This window comes from Vipera berus, assembly GCF_964194415.1.
Source record: "Vipera berus genome assembly, chromosome: 1".
NCBI lineage: Eukaryota > Metazoa > Chordata > Lepidosauria > Squamata > Viperidae > Vipera > Vipera berus.
The window spans coordinates 27,108,945-27,128,528 of NC_138202.1; the positions used below are offsets into that span (position 1 = coordinate 27,108,945).

Genomic DNA, 19,584 nt, shown 5'->3' on the forward strand with positions numbered 1-19,584 from the left:
ATAAATAAATAAAGAATTTAAACAAGTTGCTGTGATAGCATACATGGTTGCTAGATAGCCAAACGTCACCTCTATCTTCCCTAATAAGAGTACGGTCCCACTTATTCCCCGTCCAGTTAGCTAAGCAGTCCACATATTGTATGGTTAGAATGGGGAAAGAGAAATTCTATGCTTCATTGAAGAGCCATTTGAAGGAAGGGCTGATAAAAGTACAATAAGGAGAGATTCAAAAAAGCTTTTTGAAAATACGTTGTAATGGAATTTTATGTTTGCCATATGTTGATGGAATTGGCTAATTCATAGCCAATATACTTTAGGGAATGGTAAATACCAACAAAAAACAGGACATTAAATAACGAGGGAATTATTGGAATGTCTGGAGAAAGCTGAATTAACACAAAAATGTTATGGATATACGTTCAGTAACTAGAATACTGAATGTCAGTTTAACATCTAGTTTTAGTGGCTTCATGATAGTCTTACTTTTTCAGGGCTATGTGCTCTTGAAACTTAGTACAGTTTTAACATTTTCTTCAAGCTAAGGGTTGGTAGTTGGCTGGGGTCATGTGCCATACCAACTTACTGGGATTTTTATGAATAATTTGATCCTACTTGTCAGTTTTAATTTTGTTTACAGATACAAAATGTATTATTCAGATATGTATTACAATGTGTCTTTTTTATGTTTAAAGCCTGAGGAAGAGCTTGATCCTGAGGAGAGGGACAATTTCCTCCAGCAGCTTTACAAGTTTATGGAAGACAGAGGTAGTATGGTCTAATTTGTTTATATATAGCTCGCAGCCTGCCAACTCCTGTAGGAACTGCTTTGGATCCTAGTCTTTATAATAGGCTTGATTCAAGTTTATCAACAAAGAAACTCCATCCCAAACTCTGTCCTCCAAAATTGAGATGTTGTATTCATTTTTTGGTTCTTAGTTCCCAAAATATTAATTGCACTTATTGGTCATCTGAAACTTTGCCTACTTGTGACAAATGGTTACATAAATTGTTGTAGGTAACAAAATGTGGAGTAATTTCCTAGCACTATATGTTCTTGTGGGAAATGATGTTTAGGTAGGCTTTGTTATTCTGAACTTTTCAGTTGGCCTTTTCACTTACCAGTAAATATCCAAATGTTATATTTTCCACTGATAGGATTTTAAGTCTTGAAGTTCCAATAAGCATTAGTTTCCACCAACTTTCATACACACACACACACACACAAAATACATATATATATATATATATATATATATATATATATATATATATATATATATATATATATATATATATATATATATATATATATATATATATATATATATATATATATATGTTGACAGAATACAGTTTATTTATTTCCTGATACTTTTAGATTGGGGTTATTATTTCTCTGAACTGTGTGGGTCATTGAAGATTTAGTCTTTTTACTGTATATTTTAAAAATATTATTTCACACACAAAAAAGAGATCCTGGAGCACTTGACTTATGAGCACAAGTGGGACTAGAATTCAGTCATTAAACAAGTCATCATGCCAGACCTAATTTTATGACCATGGTCAGTTATTTTTACCATGGTCGTTAAATGAATCCTGCTGTTGTTAAGTAAATCTGGCTTCCCCAATTGACTTTACTTATTTGAAGCCAGCTGGGAAGTTAGCAAATTGCGATCATGTGACTAAGTCATTGTAACCATCATAAATGAAAACCAGTTGCCAATCACCCAAATTGTGATCATGTTGACCACTGGAATGGTGCAGCGATCATAACTTCAAGGATGGATCATGAGTCACTCTTTCCAACACCACCGTAACTTCAAAGTTGTGTTAAACAGTTGTAAGTCAAGGACTATCTGTATTGCTGATAGCGTCTATGTCTATGTTCACTTACATCCACGTTGGAATTTCTAGTATTTGTAATAATGCAATTTAAGAAATATATTGCTATCTCTAAATATACATTTAAAATAATCTATTTCACCAAGCAATTACACATGAATTTTTATATATGGTACTAATGATTCTGCAGGCATCAGACAAGTTGAAATGTATGGTGTGCTCTAGTGTAAAAGATTTGCATCATAATATTCTGTCCTCATGTTTTCATTAATTAGGAACTTCTATCAATAAACCACCTGTTCTGGGCTATAAGGATCTTAACCTCTTCAAACTTTTCAGACTGGTATATCAGCAGGGTGGGTGTGACAATGTAAGCATAACATTTCTTAAATTTATTCTGAGTTCATGCTATTTAATTTTCTAATTAGCAACATGCCAAGATGCTTTATTTTCTCCCATTCTTTCTTCCAAGATTGATAGTGGAGCTGTATGGAAACAAATTTATATGGACCTTGGCATTCCTATTTTGAATTCAGCTGCTTCTTACAATGTGAAAACTGCTTATAGAAAGTAAGTGGTTTCTTTTCTTTCTTAATTAGTGTTTGGGTATGAACTGGTTGAAGAACAAGAATTGAGTACATTTTGTCAAGCTTTTATTTGAGCAACTCCCTCTCAAATGATCAAATTAGTCTGGATTCAAAGGAATGTAAGAAGCAGAGAGGACTGGGATAGGCACTAATGATGGCATATCAATAACAGTAACTCCTTTGTGCAGCGACATTTTTATTTATTGGTACTTTTTCTCTCGTTTTAGCCAAACTCACTTGTAGACTGTTTACTTTCTCTAAAGAAATTAAAGTTTCAGAAAAAGCAAAATGGTAATCCAATCAACAATAGAGTTAATAACAAGTGAAGTGCCTGCAAGTCTCCTGTATCCTAGTAAAAATTATTCTTGTAACTCAGAAATCAGAGAATTGAAAAGGGGGGGGATGGCAACTTGAGATGCTAGTGTCAACAGCCCCAGATTAATTTTTTATCTTTTACTTTTGAAGGTGGTTGTGGGGATTTCAAAGAGGATATATCCTTTGATGATGATGATGATGATAGTAATAATAAAAAATTGGAAGGTCATCTACTCCACCCCCCTGCTTAGACAGGAAACCCTATACCATTTCAGATAAATGGCTGTCCAGTCTCGTAAAAACTTCCAGTGTTGGAGCATTCACAGCTGCTGGAGGCAGGTCGTTCCACTGATTAATTGTTCTACCTGTCAGAAAATTTATCCTTAGTTCTAGGTTGCTTCTCTCTTTGGTTAGTTTCCATCCGTTGCTTCTTGTCCTGCCTTCGGGTGCTTTGGAGAATAGCTTAACTCCCTCTTCTTTGTGGCAGCCCCTGAGATATTGGAACACTGCTATCATGTCACCACTCATCCTTCTCTTCATTAGAGTAGACATTCCCAATTCCAGCAACTGTTCCTTAAATGTTTTAGCCTATAGTCCCCTGATCATCTTCGTTGCTCTTCTCTGTACTCTTTCTAGAGTCTCAACATCTTTTTTACATCGTGGTGAGCAAAACTGGATGCAGAATTCCAAGTGTGGCCTTACCAAGGCATTGTAAAGTGGTATTAACACTTGAAGTGATCTTGATTCTGTTAATGCAGCCTAGCACTGTGTTGGGTTTTTTGGCAGCTGCAGCACACTGCTGGCTCATATTTAAGTGATTGTCCACTAGGACTCCAAGATTCCTCTCACATTGGCTACTATTGAGCAAGGTACCACCTATACCAGGGGTGTCAAACTGCCGGCCCGCGGACCGGATGGGTCACAATGAAACCACACCCACCCCATTGTCGTCAATGGGGAAAAAGCTCCAGTATGTCGTGAAACGTCACGTGACGTCACAAGTTTGACATGTCTGATCTATACTATAACACTGCATTTCATTTTTCTTGCGTAAATGTAGAACCTTACTTTTTTCACCATTGAATTTCATTTTATTAGATAGCGCCCAATGCTCAAGTCTGTCAGGATCCTTCTTTATGTTAAGCCTATCTTCTGGACTATTGTCTATTCCTGCCATCAAATTTGATGAGTTCCCCATCTATCCCCTCATCCAAATCATTGATGAAGATGTTGAAAAGCAATGGGCCCAGAACTGAGCCTAGGGCATTCCGCTACACACTTCTCTCCATGTAGATGCAGTTCCATTGAGGACTGCACTCTGAGTACGGCCAGTCAGACAGGTACGAATCCATCTGGTGGTGATGCTGTCTAACCCATATTTTTCTATCTTATCAAGTAATAGGTTGTGGTCTACTTTATCAAATGCCTTACTGAAGTCCAAGTAAATTATATCCACAGCATTCCTCTGGTCCACTAATTTTGTCACCTGGTCAAAGAATGCAATAAGATTTATCTGGCATGATCTGTTTTTGACAAACCCATGTTGGCTTTTGGTAATAACTTTTTTTCCTCTAGGTGTTTGCTGATCTTCCCAGGTATTGAGGTCAGGCTGATAGGTCTGTAATTTCCTGGATCCATTTTTTTTCCTTTTTTGAAGATGGGAACTACATCAGCTCTTTTCCAGTCCTCTGGTAGTACTCTTTGAAAGATAGTTCAGTGGTTCTCAGATCACATCTGCGAGTTCTTTTAGAACCTTGGGGTGTAGTCCATCAGGTCCTGGTGATTTGAACTCATTTAGAGTGGACAGGTGCTCACTTACCATTTCCTTGCCTATCTTAACTAGTGTTTCTTATCTTTGATTTATGGTATTGTTTTTCATAGGTTGGACTTTTTTTTTCCTTTGTGTAAATACGGGTGGAAAAAATGAGTTAAATAGTTATGCTTTCTTCCTGTTGCTTGTCACCTTTTTGCCACTTTCTTCCACTAGTGGACTAATCATTTCCTTAACTTTTTTCTTTTTTTTTTACTTTTGTTGCAAGCCTTAGTTCATTTTGAGCCTTAGCTTTCCTCACTCCATCTTTGCAGGCTCGGGCTATTTGTTGTTATTCTGCCTTAGTTATGTGCCCCTCTTTCCACTTTTTATATTTGTCCTTTTTGTCTTTCAATTTATCACAGAGTTCTTTATGCAGCCATGCTGTTTTCTTTTGAGAGCTGTTGTTTTTCTTCTTCATTGGTATTGTGCTAGATTGGGCTTTTATAATCTCACTTTTCAGAATTTCCCAAGCTTCTTGAGTTGTTTTCCCCTTGAGGATTCTCATCCATTGAATCGTTCCCAAAATAAGTTTGTTGAAATTAGCTCTCTAATTTGACTGTGTTCTATTGCTTGTGCTTGCATGATGTTGAATTCCAATATTGCATGGTCACTCCCCCCAAGGTTCCTGTGGTTTCAATATCTTCCATCATTTCATCTCTGTTAGTGAGAATTAAGTCCAATATGGCTGATCCCCTAGTTCCCTTCTCTACTTTTTGGGAGACAAAAGTTGTCTGCTAGGTTTTTTTCAGGAATCTGTTTGATCTTCCACTTGGTGCAGAGTTTGTCTCCCAGTTGATGTCAGGGTAATTAAAGTCCCTCACTACTATTGTGATGTGCTTCCTACATACCTTAGTTAACTGACTAGCAAAAAGTTCATCTATTTCCTCTGTTTGGTTGGGTGGCCTGTAGTATACACCTATGGCAATATTTTTCCCCCTTTTATATTGACCCAAATTATTTTCAAGGATATCCCATAATTAATATGTATTTAAAAATTGTAGGTATCTTTATGGTTTTGAAGAATACTGCCGTTCTGCAAATATTCAGTTCCGAACCATCCACCACAATGAACCAAAAATAATTGTAGTACAGAAAAAAGAAGAGCAAATGGAGGAAAGGGTAAAAGAAGAGCCTGTAATGCCTCCTGTAGAGGTTCAGATGGAAGAAAACAACTGTACCAGTGAAAGCGAAAAAGAAGAACTTGAGCAGAGGTCTCAGCGGGTAAGCAACTGCCTGTGATAAAAAAAGCAATGACTTTTGTAATTTAGTTGAGAACACAAGTCCTTTCACTAACTTTTCATTCTCAGATATTGGCTGGATTGTTTGTTCTTATAACACTCTGAACTTGTCTAGCCTTTTCAAATGTTGTTTTATTTCCACTATTTATTTCCAGTATTTCCACTTGCCCTATAATAAATCCTCAGGATGGCTGAACAGATTTAACAAATTTGTCTATGGAAAGTTGCCTCTCCTAAAGCCTGTGGGATTCAGTTAACAGCAACTAGGATTTCTGTCATTAAGTGATGTGCTTGCCCTTTATAACCACATCTCCTAGTGACAGAAATTCCAGTTCCAATTGCTGTCATATACCAACAACTACCTGTAGGCAGGCCTTCCCCAGCATGAGAAAAAACGTTGTTGTTAGCTGCGAAGTCGTGTCCGACCCATTGCGACCCTATGGACAACGTTCCTCCAGGCCTTCCTGTCCCCTACCATCTTTTGGAGTCCATTTAAGCTCACGGCTATTGCTTCAGTGACTCCATCCACCCACCTCATTCTCTGTCGTCTCCTTCTTCTCTTGCCCTCAATCTTTCCCAGCATTAGGCTCTTCTCCAGTGAGTCCTTCCTTCCCATTAGGTGGCCAAAGTATTTGAGTTTCAACTTCAGGATCTGGCCTTCTAAAGAGCAGTCAGGGTTGATCTCCTCTAGGTCTGACCGGTTTGATCGCCTTGCAGTCCAAGGGACTCGCAGGAGTCTTCTCCAGCACCATAGTTCAAAGGCCTCAATTCTTTGGCGCTCAGCCTTTCTTATGGTCCAACTTTCACTGCCATACATTGCAACTGGGAAGACCATAGCCTTGACTATATGCACTTTTGTTGACAGGGTGATGTCTCTGTTTTTTAGTGTACTATCTAGATTTGTCATGGCTTTCCTCCCGAGGAGCAAGGGTCTTTTAATTTCTTGGCTACAGTCCCCGTCTGCAGTGATCTTGGAGCCCAGGAAAATAAAATCTGTCACTACCTCCATTTCTTCTCCATTGAGAAAAAATACTACCCCCTTGCTTTCATGCTGGAGGAATGTCCTTTCTAAGGTGAACTCTGTCATCTGAGTTATTTATTGCATTAACTTTATCAGGGTATAATGAAATGTAATGTATTCTCAACAAATCTATGATTCCAGTTCACAATTTGAGTTGGTACTGAATTTATAGACAAAAATGTTTCATAGGGATTTGTAAGCAACTACACTTCACTTTACATCTGTATTTCCTACTACTGCACTTAATATGACCCAATTATTCCTATCACTGCTCTTCCAGCAGCTGTTCAAGTATCAAATTATAGAGCATTGCGAAAAAGATAAATATTTGTTTCATTTTGGAAAAAAGTTGACTTGCATACTATCGCTTGGTTCGTGTATTGTAGTAATTCAAAGTTTAACAATGCTTCATTTAAAAAAGTAATCATAAAACTCCTTAAGTCATAAATCAAACACGTCACATTAGAGCTGTGTATGATTAGCCACAGTGTAATTTCTTGTATTTTCTTGTCTGCATTCTGTACAGCAGCAGAATTTATATGTTACATTTCTAAAAGAAAAGCTAACTCTCTTCTGTTGAGAACTATTTCGGTTGTCCATTAATTCTTTAGTAAGCCACTAATTCTTCAGTAAGATAAAAAAAAAACCCACTGTGGTGGAATCGGGCTTCCTGGCAAGCAACAATGCATCTTTTACAGGATGACATTTCATTTCTTTCCTTACACAGGGACGAAGAAGACATATCCTTGATGCGTCTCTTATTAAAAAAGAAGGTGAAGATGATATAATACAAGATAAGCTAAAAGACAGCAATAAGGAGAACAAAGACATAGAGGAGATTTCCAGTAATGCAGAGAAGATTGAAAATGATATGGCACTTGGAAATAGAAAGACTACACCAAAGCAAAAGGAAAAGAGAGCAAAACAGGAAGAGGAATCTGAGAGGGAGTCCGATGAAGAGGAAGAGAGAAGGCAAGGAAATTTCTTCAGGCTTCTGGGTTGCTGAACGTTGCATGGCAATAATAATCAATAGTAACTTGTGCAAAGAGGGAGTCACTGTTTTAATAGGCTCAATTTAATTGCAAAGCTAGAGTTATATTGGGATCAGCAGTCTTTTTCCTAATCACTGCCAGGAGGTAGCAATGTGGGTTTCAAAAAAACAAAAAAAAAACAAATTTAACATACTTTAAACCAGCCCAAAGCAGCAAATTTTGTAAAACTTCAGCAAAGTCCCTTGGGCATCTCATGTGAAATCTGGTAAGCTTTGATGGTTTTACAAGACTTTGATCATTTTTATTGTCCGATTAAAAACACATTAAGGGGTCTGTGTTGTCAATTCCTGACTTTAAGTGTTAATTTTCTTTTCAAAATTAATTCATAATTTTAGCCTTTATAATTACTGAGGTCAGTAGCAGAATCTATAGCTAGATTCTAATTACTATCATCAGTTAATGTTATGTTTAAGCTTCCTGACACAGTACTAGCATTATCCCTTACTTAGGTGTAACTACTTTAGGCTGAAGAATTCCCATGATTGTATGCTATTCTTTTACCCCTTCTTGTTTGTAGTTCTTCCATTCCCTTTTCACCCCACTGTGGTTACTGAAATTTTACCACAATTTTGTATCATTCTAAAATTTAAAAATACAAGGATAAACTTTTAACATGTATACAGTTTTTAATAAATCCTCCCCCTTCACCAAAAAAGGGGAGGGAACCTTCATGTATAGCATGGCCCTTTCTACATTAGTCCATGTAGTCCTGCTTTTTTTCCCCTGCAGAAACACATCGGTTTTCAACCATCAAAAAGTGGTTTGTTCCTTAATGTATGATTAAAATTAATCCTGGATTAATAGTGATTCATATTCAGACAGTTAGTCTGTAATCAACCTAAAACAAGTAATGGGCTTCCAAATATTTATAATAGACTTAAGAAGGTATGCTTGTTTTCATCGTGCTAGTTAATGCCTTTGCATTATGATAAAATTTCCACAGTGTCATGTCAGAAGACAGGTACAAAGCCCTGTGTTGGGTTTTCTATGTTGTGTCAAAGTGTCCTTATGGCAAAACAAACCTACCAGTCTTCATCATTCCGTATTACCAGAACCCTAAAATTTGGATTGCTTCTGAGCAAATACGGTAATTGAATTTTATCTTTATAAAAAAAAAAGGTTTGCAGATTCTAGTGCACAGTTATAATTTCATATGGTATATTTTGGGGAAAGCAGGGCTACATTAACGATGCAAAGAGAACCGAACCATGTTACATACACCTTTTCTCATTTTTTGGTGGGAGAGTATTTCTTTTGCAACAGTAATATGGCAGTACTGTCTTATTCTACAGAGGCAATTTGGGCAATTGCTCCCTTTTCTCACAAAAAATGATCATTTTATAACTTTTAAAGGCTGGAAAACTTGAGAAAGTTGCACATCTCTTCTGTAAGATCTCTGTGTTATCCCCACATTACTAAAGTGGGTATGCTAAAAAATTACTTTTATTAAAAGTTCCGAGTCTGTGGCTGAGATAAGATGTGAAACGGAATCTTTCTGGTTTATGCTTTTCATATTTTTATCACATTTTAGCTTTTTTTGCTGTTGGATAACCCACAACCTTCTGCCTAATTTTTTTTAAAAAAAGGTTTGAAAGCAGACAGTTCAGAATTATGGCAAGAGAGAACTATCCATTTCCTATTAGTTCAGGGGAAAATATGATAGTTGAACACTCCTGCGTTTGGATCTGTGGGTTAGTTTATGGCTTCAAGCAGATTATTCCTGGAAAAATGTAAACCTAACATAAAACAGGTTCCCACCCCCCAATAGGTTCTAGGCCTGTCTCAGGCATGAAAGCTAACTGGGTGACTCTACCAGTAGCCCAACACTCCTCACAGGATAGTTGTGTGGAAAATAGGATGCAGGAATATTATGCTTACCCACTTGAGTTTAATTTTTAATTTATTTTTTTAACAAAGGAGAGAACTTATTCTGTGTCCAGAATTTACTACTACTTTGAACTTCGTGATGTAGCTTATTATCACTCATCCTTCTAATAAAAACATGTATTTGTTTAATAGTTATACACAATCATCCTGAAACCAACTCTGGGGAATGCATAACAAAAAACCATAGACAAAACTGTGCATCTATTGTAAATATAATATTAAAATACTAAGTTAATCCATCTTGACATTTTTTTTCAAAGCAGATATGAAAGTGAAGGAACTTTCAAAGCTCCCAAGGACTGCTTTCACCTATATTAATAATTATAATAAGTTGGAAGGGACCTTGGAGGTCATCTAGTCCAACCCCCTGCTCAGGCAGGAAACCCTATACCATTTCAGGCAAATGGCTGTCCAGTCTCTTCTTAAAAACCTCCAGTGTTGGAGCATTCACCACCTCTGGAGGCAGGTTGTTCCACTGGTTAATTGTTCTAACTGTCAGGAAGTTTCTCCTTAGTTCTAGGTTGCTTCTCTCCTTCACTAGTTTCCATCCGTTGCTTCTTGTCCTTCCTTCAGGTGCTTTGGAGAATAGCTTGACTCCCTCTTCTTTGTGGCGGCCCCTGAGATATTGGAACACTGCTATCATGTCACCCCTCACCCTTCTCTTTGTATAACTACACATACCCAATTCCAGCAACCGTTCCCTATATGTTTTAGCCTCCAGCCCCCTAATCATCTTAATTAATTAATTAAGATTAATTAATCATTTCCATTTAATTGTATTCATATGGCTTCTTAAACAGCTGGGCAAGTTCATAACAAACGCAGCCTTTTGGTTTTGCAGGCTTTGTGATCCATTTAAAGTTTCCAAAGGGCAAAATTAGAATACAAACAAGCAAACAAACAAACAAACTCTGGTGACCAAAGTAGAGTTTTCAGTACTGCAGTGATACCATGATGTGTTTAGCAACTGAGAAATGCATTGATTAAAGTTTTGGAATCTTTTTTTTAATTCAAAGAGAGAGGAAAATGCAGGCCTGAGAAACCAGATTCCTCAGGATCAGAGAGCAGAACAAAAATGCAATCTGTATACAGGGCATATATTTGGATTGAGCTGTCAGTAAGTTTATTAAATTTAATTTTAGTGTCACTAAATGTGTATTGTGATAGATGATCCCGTAGCCATTTTACAACATAATCCAGCTAGACCTTTACACATGCACAGATATATCCATACATAAATATTCAGTCCTATTCTGTGATACATTCCTGGTTAAATATGTATTCTTTTCATTAAGGTACAAAAAAAAACTACATCATTCAGGTTAAAAATTCAGTGTAATTATAGAGGTTAATCACGGGGTTCCAAGGTCATCCCCACCTCTAAATTCTCTCTTTTTAAAAACCTTCCAGATGTAGTATTGTTTGAATGATTTGATATGTGCTTGGCACTGTGATATTCTAATGGATTTTGCAAGTAGAAAGCTCCATAGCAAAAGTAAATGAACAATTAAAATTTAGGAAAAGATTGTAAACAAAGTGTAAGTAGTCCTGACTTAAAACAGGAATTAGGACAGGAATTTCTGTTGCTAAGTGACACGGTGATCAAGCACAATGTCACATCACTGCACCACTTAGTGATGGTAGTTCCACAACTTTTGGTTGCCGTTGTTAAGAGAGCCCATTGTTGCCATGGTGTTTATTTGTGACCTCCCACCAGCTTTCCCATTGACCTTGCTTGTTGGAAGCCGGCTGTGAAAGTTACAAGGGGCAGTCCCATGACCATGGGACGCTGCAATGTTATAACTGCAAGCCAAGCAGTATGATCACATGACTGCAAGGATGCAGTACCTGTTCTAAGTATGAGGACCAGCCATAAGTACCACTTGTTCAGCACCATTGTAAGTTTGAATGGTTGTGGAATGAGTGATGTAAGGAGGAACACTTATAGGTGTGCAGGCACCTATACATAAGGAACAGATTAAGTCTAATATGCTTGAACACCATTTATTGAAAAGCATTATGAAAATTTGGATTGGTAGTGAAATTGAAAAGAGCAAATGATTGAAAAAATGTTAAGTGAACTTTAAGATAGCATACGTGGGAAATTAAAAATGCATCACTGTGTAAAACCTGCAAAACTTAGTAAAAAAATAATTACCGTACTTTATCTGGGACACTGTGTTACAGAAAATAATGAAAAATATATTACAATACTCTGCTGTTTCTGAATGAAATTATTGGCTGTATACACATATTATGATTTTAGTTTTTTAACTTTTAATTTCACAACAAATTTAGAAGTACCCTTGGGAAGGATATGCACAAGTAAAAGAAGTATCGTTAAGTGGTAGGAAACCACTTCAGAAAACTTCAGTGCAATAACAAAAGTTAGTCATGCAAAGCCGATCGTAGTTTTCCTTGCGACTGATCTGGGAATTGCCATTTCATAATCCTTGACATGGAATTGATCAGATGTGTGTAGAAGATTCATTATTTGGAAAGCGCAGGTACTGTCAAGATTTCCATGCCGAGTCATTTTCCTTAAAAGGAAATCACTGTAGATGACTTGAAAAAGTGGCAGGAATGGGAAAGTCCCAGTTGTCTACATTTGGCCTCTTAATTAATTGATATCTCGTCTATTCTGCAGCAGGGAAGAACTTGAAAATCGAGACTCGGAAGGGGAGGAATGTGAAGAAGATGCCGAACCTTGTCTTACAGGAACCAAAGTAAAAGTAAAATATGGCCGCGGAAAAACTCAGAAAATCTATGAAGCCAGTATTAAAAGTACAGAAAATGATGACGGAGAGATTTTGTATTTAGTGCATTATTACGGCTGGAATGTTAGGTAAGGAGGAGAACGATGACCTGAACTGAATGTTGACTGCTACCCCCTGTAAAAAGTTTAAGGTGGACTGTTCAGGTCTATTTTAGATGCCTACAGTATTTCAGTCCTGCTCCCACTCCTTTTTTTCTTTAGTATCAATGTTCTTAAATATGGTCAGATAGAAATATTGTCACATTGGCTCTGTTGAAAGATGAGGACCCAAGTTACAGTGAGATTTTTTTTTCCTAAAAAAAAAAAAGTCATCATGGAGAATTGCCCTTCCCTTCAATTTGCATATGGAAGTATCCTTGTAGAGGCGGTCTGTAAAATTTGCTGCTGTACATATTCATGTTCAAAATCAATAATAATTACATAGTAGATCATGGGCAGAATCTGTCCTGTTCTTGCTATCCTGACAATTTTTAATTAAAGGTACATAACTTTGTTCATAAAAAAGGAGAAAGAATAAGGGTTGAAAACTATCAGATTATATGGGAAAATTTGAAAGCTCTGCCTATAAGTTGTTTATTTGACAATTGTATTTATCTATAGTTTGAAGTAGAATGTAGGGTTTATTTGCCTGCTTGCTTATTATGCTAAATCCAAGCAGGATTCTGAGTTGCTAGAATTTTATATTCAGACTTCCAATTTAAAGGGATGATTCTTAGAATTATGGATGTTTAACTCTTGTAATTCCAGGCTGCAGCTTACAATTTATTTTTGTAGTTAATTTTGTAAGTTAAATTTACCTCTGTGATTTTGCAGTGACCTAAATAGATGCAATATTCCTTTACTGTAGATACGATGAATGGGTAAAAGCTGATAGGATTATTTGGCCTGCAGAAAAAGGAGGACCAAAGAAGAAGCAAAAGAAAAAAGCAAAAGTAAGTTATGTTCATAAACTATTTTTTCATATCTTAAGTAAATGTATAAAAATCTTTCCCTTCCTTTATTACTCTTTTCAATATTTGAAATAAGAGAAAATGTATCACCATAAATACCAGAAAAACCTGGCTCTTCGATCTGTTTGGTCCAGACTGTGGGGTTGTTAATTTAACTGGGTTTTAGATTTACTCTTGGGGCTTGAATTTAATTTAATTGTTTTATTTGTTTTTAATTTTTTGTATTCATGGTTTTAACTGCCCTGTAAACCGCCCTGAGTCCTACGGGAATAGGGCGGTATACAAATCCAATAAAATAAATAAAATAAATAAATAAATAAAATACCCAATATTTGGACAAACCCAAGTTTCTCCTGAAAGTTTGTAATTTGAAGGGATGCTTCACTTTTTCCATGAAATAAAATATTGAGGTGCTTAGAAGTGTAAGATTTATGACCGAGAGCTCTGATTTTCCACAGGGTTAATTTGTTCTTTCAAAGCAGATCTGGGGAACTCCTTTTCCACAAATGGAGATCTGTCACTTGACACTGGCTGTATCTTCTGCTGAGCAGAAGCTCTACAGTGGATATTTTCATGCATTCTGTGAAGGAAAAGTCTAAACTTCCTGTGACAATGAGATTGTTTATGTTTGTAATTAGAGTAAAGAAGACTCTGAAAAAGATGAAAAGAAAGAGGAGGAGAAACATAAGGGAAAACGTGGACGTCCTCCTCTGAAATCAACTCTTCTATCAAATCTCTCTTGTGGTCTGTCTAAAACTCCTAACAGTGACAGCAAGTCAGGAGTGCGAAGTGCACGCAGCAGCCTGCTGGATTGCTCGCCCTTGCTTAATGGGACAGAAGGTACTTCTGCTTACATGTCATATTGTGTGGCAACCAGCTTTTTGCTCAATTGCTCAAGCTGGCAATTAGGCACATTAAGGTAGAAACGGTTTTCTGTTTTTAAAATCAACACATTTTAAACACGTGAAAATATACAAATAATTGCAAAACTATTAAATGCAGTGCATTTGCTCTCTACCTCTGTATTATAGCCTCTTTAAATTTTTTTAGGTATGCCTCGCAGGCAAACAAGACGTAGCTCAGGAATGTTGGATTCTGACAGAGGGTCAAATGGTGAGATTTTTTAAAAAAATAAACTATAGGGAGAAATTTCACAAATTGGGGGTGGGGGGGAGGGCAAGTGCCAGCCCTTAGATGAAGAGATGTGGTGCTATTTGCAACGAAGAAAGAATCAAGTTTATACTACTTGCCGCTTACTGTCATAATGAACACTTCCATTTACATGGAAGACTTTTATAAAACAGTTGCACAGCATTTTGGGGGCTGAGAGCTGTACTTGGCTTTACAGTGATCCTAACTCTAACCCTAACCCACTGAAACAAAATGATTTTCAGTGCTTATGAAAATATCAGAAGAGAAAAGATTGAGTGTGCCACTGGAAATAGCATGTTGCATAGTGCAAGGACTACCACAGAAATATTGAAATTCTGTCAGGATTTAATTTTATGTTACATGAGAAATTAGGTGGCAACTTTTGAAAGGATTTCACTAAAAGTTTTAGAATAGCCACATGCAGCCTTTCAGTTTGTAAGGCCTGCCATATAAGTTGAAGTCTTTTCTTCCTTTGTTAAATATTAAGGTGGGACATGATGTGACAAATGAAAAAAAAATGAAATTTTCTTTCTGATATTATATATTTTGCACTTAAGAACATTTCCTCCTCCTAAATAAAATTGTGGCTGTGTTTGTAACTAAAGATTATTTAAACCTTTTATGTTTTTAAATATTTCTCATTGGATTACTGAAAGCAAAAATTGTTTTGAACATTATATGTTTTCTATGTAGTATATAAATACAATATATATGTAGATTTCAATTTGAATTTCTGCCTTTTTGTCCTTTAATGTTGTTTTTGATAGACTCAGTTTCATCAGATAGTGAAGCAGATGAAGCTTCTGAAAAGAACATTAATGAAGAATTTTCTCCAGTTAGTTCTGAAATGGAAAATGAAAAACGAGCAGTTGATAAGCCTGTTGAAGAGATTGCAAAGATCTCGCATATGCTGAAAGAGAATGATCAGAATCAAGTTCATCCTTTAGAAAAATTGAAATTAGAAGGTGAAGAGAGTGAACAAGTGGTTCAGAACTGTGGAAGTAAAAGTGATCAAATAGAAGAAGTGAAGAGAGAGGTGGAGAAATCGCCTAAAGGAAAAGGCCGGAAGAATCGAACAAGAGATTCTTCCCTAGAGAATTCAAAGATTACATTACTAAATCAGGAAGAAATAACCAGTGAACCTGTTGCAGAATCTGAACGATTAAATACTTCTTCCTTGGAAAATAAAGGTTTGAGCTCTACTTCTGAGAATGAAACAGATCTCTGGGCAAAAGATAAGAAGTTTATGAAAAGAAAAGTGATAGAACAGCCATCACCTGACAAAAGGGTACGACAAGAGGGTGAGCCGACTGTGCCAAATATTATGACTGTAGAGAAGGCAAATGAATGTTATGGGGCAGAAGAATGTAAGGATTTCATTGGTGATGAGACTCTTCAAAATGAGAATGAAGAAATGCCATCATTGGTGGCAGAATCAGATCAACGGCTCCATGTTAGGGGAAGTGAGCGTTTTGATTGTTCTTCAGAGGAAAACCGTAGCACACTGTTGAAAGATGAAGACGACTCCATGCCTCAAATTGGTCCTGAAACTCTCCTTTGCCATGAAGTGGACTTGGATGATCTTGATGAAAAAGACAAGAATGGGCCTGAAGGTTTGGTTGTTGAAAAACAAGATGATAGTAACCTCACTTCAAATCTGCCGATGTTACCTTCTGTGATCCAGCCAAATTTCTCTGTTGCCTCACCTCTAACGTTCAGTCAGGATGAATCACCAAGCATAAAAAGTGAAAGTGACGTGACCATTGAAGTGGACAGTGTGGCTGAAGAGTCTCAAGAAGGCCTTTGCGAGAATGAATCGGCCAATGGGTTTGAAGCTTCCAGCAACTGTAGCATAGTTGGCCCAGACATTGGAGAAAAGGGTAAGGACTACTTTCTAAGTACCAAGTTTCTGTGGTGACTTAAATTCATTGAAAATGCATTTTACAATATACCAAAAGATCAGGGACCCAGGTCTTCTAATTCCTCATATAACTTTTTGAAGACAAATGTGGGACTTTTCACATTTTAGTTCATTTATCCCACCAAAACTTACAACAATAAAATACTTGGAGGGGGAGAATAGAAGGATATTTTTTATATCTGTTCAATTTGGATTGGCTTCAACTATCCTATCTGATATGTAATAATATTGCATCCATTAAATAAATGGTTTAAACCTTTGAATTGAAACCTAATTTGGGTGTTTACTGCAGCATTTTGATAAGTATATTCTCAGCTTTATTTTTTTACTATATGACAGCCAGAGGAGGTACAACTTGTGCATTAGCAGCTACTTGCATCTACTAGCAGGAAGTCATGATTCTGTTCATAGTGACAACTGTTTCTCCATCTTTAGCAAGTATAAGGAGGCTGTGAACAAATGCCTTGGAAATACAGTGTAAAAAAACAAAAACTGTAAAAGTAATTCCCACAATTTTATTAACCCTGTAAAGCACTTCTACATCACAATTGCAGTAGCAATTATCGCAGGGGTGGTTTCAAACATACCCACAACACCAAGACAGCAGCATTCTGTCTTGGGGAGAAGTAAAACATTTAGAAATTTTTAAAAAGACATTTTCCTTTTTATTCTGCTTTTCTTGTGGTTTCCCATGTAATTCACGTTATCCTCTTACCTTAAGAGTGCATTAGGTGTACTTACAGGCATTGTCTCTGCATGTCTTCCGCTGCACATTCCACACTCTTCTCCATCTCCTCTGATGGCTTTCTTGACATTTTCCCTACCATCCCTTTGGGGCAATATTTTTATTTCTCTGAAGGTAATCTTCATTGTACAGTGAGTTTGGACTGCTACAGATTTTTTCTTTCTGTTGTCATTATGATCTCTTGGGAATGGCAATTTTTCTCGTTCTTTTCCGTTCTTATACAACTAACTTACATTTGAAACAATGAAACATATTATATAGAATGGGAACTTTCATTTTACTTTCAGGACAAAAAAGGCCTGGGGATAACAGTAGTAGTTCATTGGCAAAGCGGCAGAAGCGTACCCCCAAACGAGCAAGTACGATAGCCAAAAGTGAGAAAAATGGGACAGGTATGTAGATTTTTTCCAGAAGGGATTTTGGTTTTATGTACTTCTAAGTGTTATAAGTATACAGAGCTGAATTTCCCTGAAAACTTAGGGAAGTGCTCTCAAGAAGAAATTTTGTGGGTTTACAATATAAATTTATAGTATCATCTTGCTAAGAATGGACAGAATTCTGCATCTGTATGAGTTTGTAAAGTAATAAAGCTTTGTGATCATCTACAATGTAAATAGAAGTGTGCACAAGAAATTGTTCCAAGCTTGGAATATACTGGAATGTTTACTTGTGACACATACAGTACTTTCTTGCTAGATGTATTGTATCCCACCCTTGAGAGCTCAAGATGGTTTATACACCGGCCTGTTGTTGTTTCCCCACCAACCCTGACAAATAGGCTTGGCTGAGAGAGAATTCAGTCACCAGAGGGCTTCCTTTAACAACAATACCACACTGATTTCAAATAGGTTACTTTAACAGAACAAACCTCCAAACATTTTGGTGTTCTATCATAGGTAGATGGGAATTTGAAATCTCCCTTGTGTCTTGGTACATATTTTATTATGATACCAATCATAATAAATTGGCCAAAGGAGTGTTTTTTAAAGAATATTTTTTTTAAATTGATACAATACAATTATTTGGGATTATGCATTCAGCCAACTTTTTTTCTTTTCTGAAAATGGAATTAAGCGTGCATTTTGCAACTTGAATACAAAAACCACAATTAAATTCATTATAAAATAGTCTTATCTACAACGTAGCAACAACAAAAATATGTAGTTATTGGCTTGAGGCTTTTTAATTTGCAGGTTTGCACAATCTACATTCTTTGTCTTTGGAGGTAAAAGAATATAGTTCTATTTGATAGTTTGAAAACTAAACAGCATAGCAACATTATGGTGCTGTTTATGTGATAGTGATCCATTCACTTTACTAGTGGTTCTGACAATGCAGGATAGCTTCTGCAAAGTTGCAATTTGGGGCTTGCTTAATCCCTCCCAATTTCTGCAGGAAAATCTGTGTATCCCATGATGCCTTGAGGTAAGAGAATACTTGCAAGACTATATGACCACAGCTTCTTCATTAATCAGACTGCCTGGGTCAATGTGAAAGGATGGGGTGGGGTGGAATTAAAAGTAGCAAAATGGCAGTCCTGGACACACTGATCTGCATATAAATTTAACAGGTTTCATTGACACTGGCTATCTTTTATTTTTCATCCATCTAGCAACTATTACATCACAAGCCCATCTTGTGGTTTGATTCACCCTTTCCTGTAAAATTTTAACATTTTCTCTCATATGGAGCTGTTGCTGGTCAGGAGAATCTTTTACAAGTGACCCTGGCATTCTATGACATTTCCAGACAGACATGTGCCTTTTGGCTTTTGCAAGCCATTGTTGGCCAAGGGTTATTTATCTAGGGAGCATATAGATAAAAAGACTCTTTTGGGAGGGTAGCCCCCCTTGCACACACCCCCCCCGGGTTGGACTCTTAGTCTCTGAATAATTGTGACCACAGTGGCTGCTTTACAGCCATCAGGTTTGCTTAATGACTGACACAAAAAAGGTCATAAGAACAACAACAACAACAATAATAATACAGTTGGAAGGGACCCTGGAGGCCTTTTATAGGAAAACCTATACCATTTCAGAAAAATGGTTGTCCAGTTTCTTCTTAAAAACTTCCAGTGTTGGAGCATTCACCACTTCCGGAGGCAGGTTGTTCCACTGGTTAATTGTTCTGTCAGGAAGTTTCTCCTTAGTTCTAGGTTGCTTCTCTCCTTGATTAGTTTCCATCCGTTGCTTCTTGTCCTGCCTTCAGGCGCTTTGGAGAATAGCTTGACTCCCTCTTTGTGACAACCCGCGAGATATTGGAACACTGCTATCTTGTCACCTCTA

The 19,584-nt window shown here is 36.9% G+C and overlaps 1 protein-coding gene across 9 annotated transcripts in view; it reads left to right on the forward strand.

The window, feature by feature from the left end:
- ARID4A (AT-rich interaction domain 4A) overlaps positions 1-19,584 on the forward strand; it is a 67,466-nt gene that overhangs the window by 38,497 nt on the left and 9,385 nt on the right. For 6 of the 9 annotated variants that reach the window (XM_081346224.1, XM_081346225.1, XM_081346228.1 and 3 more), the window contains 11 exons: positions 693-765; positions 2,118-2,212; positions 2,315-2,412; positions 5,559-5,778; positions 7,544-7,788; positions 12,403-12,600; positions 13,379-13,463; positions 14,120-14,321; positions 14,532-14,594; positions 15,401-16,513; positions 17,587-17,691. In XM_081346224.1, the coding sequence (XP_081202350.1) occupies positions 693-765; positions 2,118-2,212; positions 2,315-2,412; positions 5,559-5,778; positions 7,544-7,788; positions 12,403-12,600; positions 13,379-13,463; positions 14,120-14,321; positions 14,532-14,594; positions 15,401-16,513; positions 17,587-17,691 (2,497 nt within the window). The remainder of the gene's footprint in view (positions 1-692; positions 766-2,117; positions 2,213-2,314; positions 2,413-5,558; positions 5,779-7,543; positions 7,789-12,402; positions 12,601-13,378; positions 13,464-14,119; positions 14,322-14,531; positions 14,595-15,400; positions 16,514-17,586; positions 17,692-19,584) is intronic. The other 3 variants (XM_081346226.1, XM_081346230.1, XM_081346227.1) reach the window with 2 other exon arrangements.